The sequence below is a fragment of the Penaeus monodon genome, chromosome 38, assembly GCF_015228065.2.
Source record: "Penaeus monodon isolate SGIC_2016 chromosome 38, NSTDA_Pmon_1, whole genome shotgun sequence".
NCBI lineage: Eukaryota > Metazoa > Arthropoda > Malacostraca > Decapoda > Penaeidae > Penaeus > Penaeus monodon.
The window spans coordinates 20729840-20737655 of record NC_051423.1 but is presented as its reverse complement, the minus strand read 5'-3'; the positions used below and the strand labels follow the sequence as shown (position 1 = coordinate 20737655).

The 7816-nt window shown below is 36.4% G+C and overlaps 1 protein-coding gene across 3 annotated transcripts in view; it reads right to left on the bottom strand.

The window, feature by feature from the left end:
• Window positions 1-1961: 1961 nt before the first annotated feature.
• Window positions 1962-7816, bottom strand: part of LOC119596462 (S-adenosylmethionine synthase-like) — a 7594-nt gene continuing 1739 nt past the window's right edge. Inside the window, exons 4-8 of one of the 3 annotated variants that reach the window (XM_037945718.1) lie at window positions 7600-7704; window positions 5892-6004; window positions 3636-3802; window positions 3092-3470; window positions 1962-2904 (exon numbers count right to left, since the gene is read on the bottom strand). In XM_037945718.1, the coding sequence (XP_037801646.1) occupies window positions 2659-2904; window positions 3092-3470; window positions 3636-3802; window positions 5892-6004; window positions 7600-7704 (1010 nt within the window). In that variant the 3' untranslated portion in view covers window positions 1962-2658. Of the gene's footprint in view, window positions 2905-3091; window positions 3471-3635; window positions 3803-5891; window positions 6005-7591; window positions 7705-7816 lie in introns of all 3 variants that reach the window. The other 2 variants (XM_037945716.1, XM_037945717.1) reach the window with 2 other exon arrangements.

Below are 7816 nucleotides of genomic sequence, written 5' to 3'. Positions count from 1 at the left end.
TTTATATCCCAACTTACCGAGCCTTGCTATTTGATGTTCTTATAACAATGAATAATTTTACCTTGACATTTTACCGTTCAAAACAGAGAATGTGTAATATATAATCAGAGTTTAAATGGAACGACTAATCATTAGACTTATTGCATATTCTTAAAATCTGTACAGTATACACCTCCCATCAGCATCAGGAGAGAGAAAGAAGAAAAGAACTTAAGAAAAAAATATATCGTATAAATGTACTGATTACGAGATTGCAGTTAGTTCATGACATTATCATCCAACAGAATTTCTTGCTTGTGTGCAAAATGGTCTAGCACATTGCCACTAGTTGTAATATAAATAAATATAAATGTGAATTTAGATTTTAAAAAAGTTCCTGACTGAAATTTTCAATTCGTTTACATTTTCACAATATATAATTCTGTGTATATATACAGCCCTATCTATTATACACTACAATTGTTGTTCATGTACTTAAACCCTTTTGAACACTAAAAAATTTCCATTCATGTAATTTCTATACACATACTGTAACTTTTCAAATTCTATTTCCGTGCTTTTATGTCATTCACGTTTCTCCTGTATAATACTTTCTGTACTTAATTAGAAGGGGATGAAGAAGAGAAGGAAAAGGGAGAAGAAAAGACCATGCAAGGGTCCAAGGCAGGGGCCATCCCCTACATTGGGCCTGTCTCCTTCTCCTAACTCCCCCCCCCCCCTTTCCTCACCCACAACAACGAGCAAGGGATTGGGGGGTATCAATACATCATTTGTCAGAATGCGAGGTTATCAAAAACCAGTGGATGAGAATTAATACCCTTACAATATAAATGTACTTAGTAGGTTTAGATTATCATCAGAGTTACAAGCAATCATGTAATTCTGGTAAAATATAATCGACACTCGCTCTTATTACATGAAAAGTAAATATAAATTATTCTCATACTTATAGATTCTGTCAGCCACTACTCAAGTGGATTAGAAGAGTAATAAAAAAAAAAAAAACAGAATTCACATATGACAACGGTTGTAGAATTGTTAAGTCTATGCAAGTTTTATTCATAATCCATTAAATGGCACTCCTGTTGGCTTGGATCTATCGACCATTTGGCATTGGTAAACCATTTTATATGCTGTCAAAGGGTTTTATACAGTAGATTATTTAGTTAACTATGCAGGTGATATTTTTTTCTCATTAGATGAAAACACCATCACTTTTTCCTACATTATTCGCCTGGCAAAAAGAAACTCTGGTAATTTAATTACTGTTTATTCGTTTTCCGAGACTGCATTGTTCAATGGAAGTTCAATAATCAGTTAGATAATTTTAATCCCTTCCCAGCGACATTTGTACCAAAATTTGCTAGTCTCTACTAGTTCGAGAAACACGGACATCTTTGAATAAAGACCCATCTTGTACAACATATTCGATTCTTTAAGTGTTGAAATCTGTCTTAGACCAACACTTCGACATTCTGTCAAGAACAGTCAGTGTTCAGTTGTGTCTTTTTAAAATATACAAGAATCAAGCTTTGTAAAATTCTACACAAATCTCTACAGGTGTTGAAGGTTTATGGAAGCTATTAACAAATAATTTTTCTTATTAGTCAAATCAGTCTCAGACTAATATGAATTAAAAGATGTGCAAAATATTATTTTAAACAATTCTGAGATCTATTGACTCGCAGAAATTATACCAGACAAGTCATTAATTCTGCAACTTACTATAGTTTCAGTAAAGTAGGAATTACGAGGATTAGATTTCCAAGCTTGGAATAAAAAAAAATGGATTGGATACTTCATATTCATGATTTTTAAATCATATATCATGAGGCTTGAAATTCAAGAAGGTTAGATTCAGTAGTCATATTGTATAATATCACTTTCAATAAAGAAAGTGTTTGAACTGTCCCAATTCAACTTTATCCATTACATACTCAAAAGATAATAAAATGATAAGAGTACACGAATAACTTTTAATCAGCCGAATGGTATACATTCTGCGTGTATAGAATCGGCTTAATCATAACAAATACAATGTAGACATACATCTTCAATAAGCTACTAAATCTAAATAAAAGGATAAAACCTAAAAAGACCCTAACTCTCAAGTCTCGAGGAATGTGTCAGCAAGTGATGCCCCATCCCAGAAAGGTGGCCGGAGTGTTTAAGGAAATGCTCTTTTCCATTAGAATTTTCGTAAACACAACACAAATGCGTAGATCTTGTATAAAAAACTCTAGAGGAAAATCTTGCTAATCCTACACATTTGCAGTGTCAAGTCTGGCACAAACAAAGGACGTTTACATGGCAAAACAGAACCATCATCTGTGCCAACTTGAAACTGTGGTCATCTTGCAGGGGTCCTCGAGGTTAGGGGCAGGCCAGGCCGGGGGAGACACCAGGCACCCCCTGGCCTAGCACCTACAATCACCAGGTCGCACATACACAGTGCCCGAGTGCCTGCCTGACACAAGGATGTGCTATCACAAACTCCAACAAATGCAATTTAAAAAGATTAAATATTTTGCACTACACTAACTGGTCAACTAAATTTCTATAAGTGCTGGCTCCTCCAAATTTAAGCCGTTATTTTCTCGTATTATGAGGAAGCCACATGCATCCCTATCTTTTTCTTAGGGATGAGCTAAGATTTACTTAAAGCTTTGGAAGGGTCATTGCTTTGGGTTTTTCCCATGGGAACTGGTCTCTGCCAAAATGTCCGTAGCAAGAAGTGTCACTGTAGATTGGGCGCTTCAAGCCCAATTCCTTTACAATACGGCCTGGCCTCAAGTCGAAGTTCTGGTTGACAATTTCTAGGAGCTGTTTTGATGTGTACTGTGATGTGCCATAATGGAAGATGCTGATGCTGATTGGCTCAGCTACTCCAATTGCATAAGATACCTGCAAAGAAAAAAAGTGGTGAATAAAAGTTTCTTCACGTTGTCTAGTGTACAAAAAGTGTTACATACCAGATTAACAGAAATACCAGAGATACATTAAAATTGCCACTATTTTAGCTTCATACTACCACCTCTGCAAATATGTACACAAGCAACCAAACAAATCAAAGCCCCCAAACAATACTCACTTGAACGAGACATCTCTTGCAAAGTCCACCCTTCACCAGTGACTTTGCAACCCATCGCGCAGCGTAGGCAGCAGAGCGATCCACCTTCGTGTAGTCCTTGCCAGAGAAAGCACCGCCTCCGTGGGCACCCCAACCACCGTACGTATCAACAATGATCTTCCTGCCAGTGAGACCTGCATCGCCCTGAGGTCCTCCAATGATGAAGTCTCCACAAGGGTTGATGTGGTATTTGGTGTTTTCATCGAGGTACTGCTCTGGGATAACAGACTTTATGGCCTTTTCCATAATGTCAGCTCTAAGTTGGTCGATGGTTACCTTCTCAGAGTGTTGGGCAGAGACAACCACTGTGTGCACACGCAGGGGAATGGCAGCACCCTGGCTGTAATGTAGGGTTTCATTTTAATATGCTTTCATGGCAAGTTGCAAGCATTATTAAAAGACTATCTGGCACCATACCAATTAAGGTTAATACTAACATTAAAGTCGTTAAGCATCTTAATTATTCAAAATGAATCCTACGAAATAATTGCAAACCATAACTTACTCAAAGTAGTACTCTGCAGTGATCTGTGTCTTTGTATCTGGGCGGGCCCACCAGAAAGTGCCATCTCTGCGCAATTCTGCAATCTTCTGATTGAGACGGTGAGCCAAGACAACAGTCAATGGCATGCATTCTTCAGTTTCATCCGTAGCATAGCCAAACATTAGACCCTAGATGAAAAAATTGTATTAACTTACTTGGGAGAAAAGGAAAGGGGTGGGAGGAGGAACAGCACATTCATGAATGCCAAGTGATTATCTCTAAATACAATTTTTATATGATCTCACAGTCTGGGACAAACTACTTTTCACAACAAATTCACTACACCCAAAACAATAAAATCAATATTATGGACAATAAACCCAAATACTCGAATTCCACAATCATGAAAGTAAACTTATTATAAATACTTAATGCAAATCTGTTAAAAGAAATCTGATAATCTACCTTGTATTTCATACCTTGTTAATGAAAAGCATTATTAACAACAGGCTTAAAAAAAAAAAAAAAAAAAAAAAAAAATGGAAGTGCCATCAAGACAAATATGCATATAAAAAAATATCTTGCATTAGGTCTCGTGTAAGATGCCTGAACCTTGACTAACTTGCAAAAAGAATGGGTAGGAGAAAGAAGCTGTTACAGTGAAAATTAATTCAATGCCATTCATTACCATTAGATCAATAGAAGTTAGTGAAGTTAACATACAAATCTAACGTTTTTGCAGTGAACAGTCACCAGGTAAGGCTTTAAACAGCCGATATGAATATATGAAAAGGCCAAATATATGATTCTGCCAACAAATATAACAGCATTGGTCTTGGAATTTAAATGGATCTCTATTTGAAGGCAATATTCCACATTAAGGGTTTATTTTCATTTGAAAGTACCCATTTCATTATCTGTAGTTCCAAATCGGTTTTAAAACAATTGATTAAAAAATTCTGAAAAATTTATACAAAGGCAACAAGATTTAGGATTACAACACTTATTAAAGTAACTGGAATGAAAAAATTACCCACTATTTACCTTAAATTATCTATATACCACTCATATAGAGGAATACAAGGCAACAAAAGGTAATTTCAAAACCCATACAAAGATAAAAAGGTTTTGATAACAAAAGATATTCAAGAGATTAATTTTGAATCAAGGACCATGTGAGGGGGGGGGGGAGAGAGAGAGAGAGAGAGAGAGAGAGAGAGAGAGAGAGAGAGAGAGAGAGAGAGAGAGAGAGAGAGAGAGAGAGAGAGAGAGAGAGAGAGAGAGAGAGAGAGAGAGAGAGTGGGGGGGGGGGAGAGATAACTATTGTAACAGATTTTTTTAAGTTAACAACATGTCACAAAAACACATTCAGAAATTTAACAAAGTTCCGAACATACACTGTTCTTTGCGGAAGTGCAGGTTTTCAATCAATAAGGTATATTTAGAATCTTGTCAGCAAGAGTGAAGCAACAAGAGGCATTAATCTAAGCAGTGTCCAAATTCATATGGTTGTCAACCTTCCAATTTATTACCATAAACACTTCCATTTTTACAAATTCTTACTCTAATTACGACACCAGCTTTCACTTTTCTGCACAAGTAGAGGGACTTGGGCTATAATGGGAGAGAATTATTAGACAAGATATTCTAAGTAATATGACAAAACCCAAAGTCATGTGACCAAAACTTTAGCATAGATTCACAGATTTTTCCATAGTTTTAAGGGGGGGGGAGGGTTGTCATGACATGATTAAATGTCTATTCCCAATTTAATTGGTCTTTTTTAAAGTTATGCCCAATTCAGGCCCCGATAGAAGGGAGGGAGGGAGGGAGGGAAGGAGAGAGAGAAAAGAACAAAGAAAAGAGAAAGAAAGCCTATAGCATATGAACTGGAATAAACAAGGGCTACAGAGGGGTCAGTCCTAGGTTCAAGAATTACCCAAGACAATACTCACAATTACAATTGCTATTGTAAGTTCTTTAATAGTCGAGTAACGATTTGTGGGGGGGAAAAAAATCCACAGTGCCAAACCAAACATAAAAGATTAATAAGAAGCAAATTCACAAGTTATAGGACACGATACTTAGGGGGAGCTAGTACACTTATGGAAATTCAAGTCCTCATGCGAAAAAAAAAAAAAAAAAAAAGAAACTGCTCATGCAAAAACAAAATTATATGCATGTTTATTATCATCACAACTAATTTAAGGACTAGCATAAAAAAGGCATCCCCCAAGCACAGTCTTATAACTTACAAACTCAATATGGACTCTTCACCTGATCTCCCGCCCCTATATCGTCGTCGCTGCGCCCAACGTGCACCCCATTAGCAATTTCCACACACTGTTGCTCCAGGGCCAAGAGCACATTGCATGTCTTGTAGTCAAAGCCTGTGAGGCAAAGACCCAAGGATGTGAGAAATTTAGATTAAAATGGTAAAATCCAAGGTGTCAAATACTACAAAGAGGGACATCCTAAATCTTCCAAGGGCTTCTTTGTAATTGCTAATTTAATTTATTGCAATTGCAATTTTTTTTTCTTTCATTACTTCCCCAGGTCATTCTTAATTACACAATCTTCAATTTACTTCTGAAGTGTTCTTACTAAGAATATTCAGATACTTATATCCCAGCAGTGAAATCCCAGCAGTGAATTTTCACAAAGCTATTCAAGAAGGTATTATTATCAGATAACAAGGGGGAAGATGAATGTACAACAAATCACATGTAAAAAATTATTACAATAGCAAAACAGCTAATTTATGCAACTTCATATAAATATGCATAATGATCTTTTTTTTGTCAACTTCTAAATTGATGTATGCATATATATTATAGAGAAGTCATAGGAAACTATGTGGTCTTACAATGAAATCATTAGAATGTCCCAAAAAATTTATGGAACACATGTAGCAGCCTTGTCATGTTCAGTATTTTTGACAACTATATCATCTTAATTAGAAAGGACCCAGTTTCAGGCATTTAAGAATTAATATCCAAAATATTCTTTATTACTTTATAAACCGAGTAACAGGTTGACCATATATAAATAAATTTCTAAAAGGCTATGAAATGAATTCGTACTGAACACGACTTGGGCCATTTTATACAAACTTTTCTGTGGTACCCTGAAAATTCAAAACCATAAACATTTAATACTACATGCACCAACAATTACTACACCTTATTAACCCTTTTCCGACAGGTAGTATTCATGGAGGCCGGGGCCTCACTACCGGGGGCTTATATTGTCGCCCTAGCATGCGCGACCACTCATGCCAAATACCAGCATCCCATGCCATTTCTTCGTAATACTACGAAGATATGTTGTATTTTCAGTTTATTATTTTTTAAAGTCTCTACTTGCCAAACTTCCAGATAAATCGAGACTGAAGGATATTTTTGTTGTTATATAGACTCCTTAATTGATCATTATTCGGTCTATAGTCCGAATAAAATAAGCAGTGTGCGGCATCATGGAGTTGAAATCGTCGGTTTGTTGCATATTTTTTTTTTTTTTTTTTTTTTTTTCATGGTAAAAATGAGAAACTGTTAAAACCGACTTAATCACACTTTCACAGGCAGAAAAATAATCTTTTGCCATGATTGTAAAAAAAAAAAAAAAAAAAAAAAAAAAAAAAAAAACTCATGGCAAGTCCATACATACTCTATGGCATGTGCGTACGTGCCCCCGGCAGATGGTCCCGCATTGCCATGGCATGTGCGTACATGCCACCCGTCGGCAAAGGGTTAAAAGAACCATACCAACATATCATGCACATGGATTAAGGGATCCAAATTGTTCCATTTTTTGTTTTTTTTTGGCATGTCGATTTCACATCAACAGCTACCAGCCAAAACCCCAATTTGGTTCTTTTATTCCAAGAGAAAAGGCCAATTCAACTAAAGGAAAAAGGAGCACCATTGAAACCACCCCCAAAAGCCGGTGCATTCCGAGTGAAATTTTCTCTGCAATACCTGATCACCAGCACCAACATCTTCCTCAGCTCTGTCTACATGAACGCCACCAGCAATATTTGGCGACTGTTGCTCAATTGCAACAAGAAGATTACACGTTGTGAAGTCGAAGCCTGAGTGTGCATGGAATAATTTTGTACTGAGTGCCAAAGCATCAGATACCGAAGTAGATAAATTTGGCTTTTACTAAATTTTCCATATTGAAAATGCCAATTAAGAGGGAGG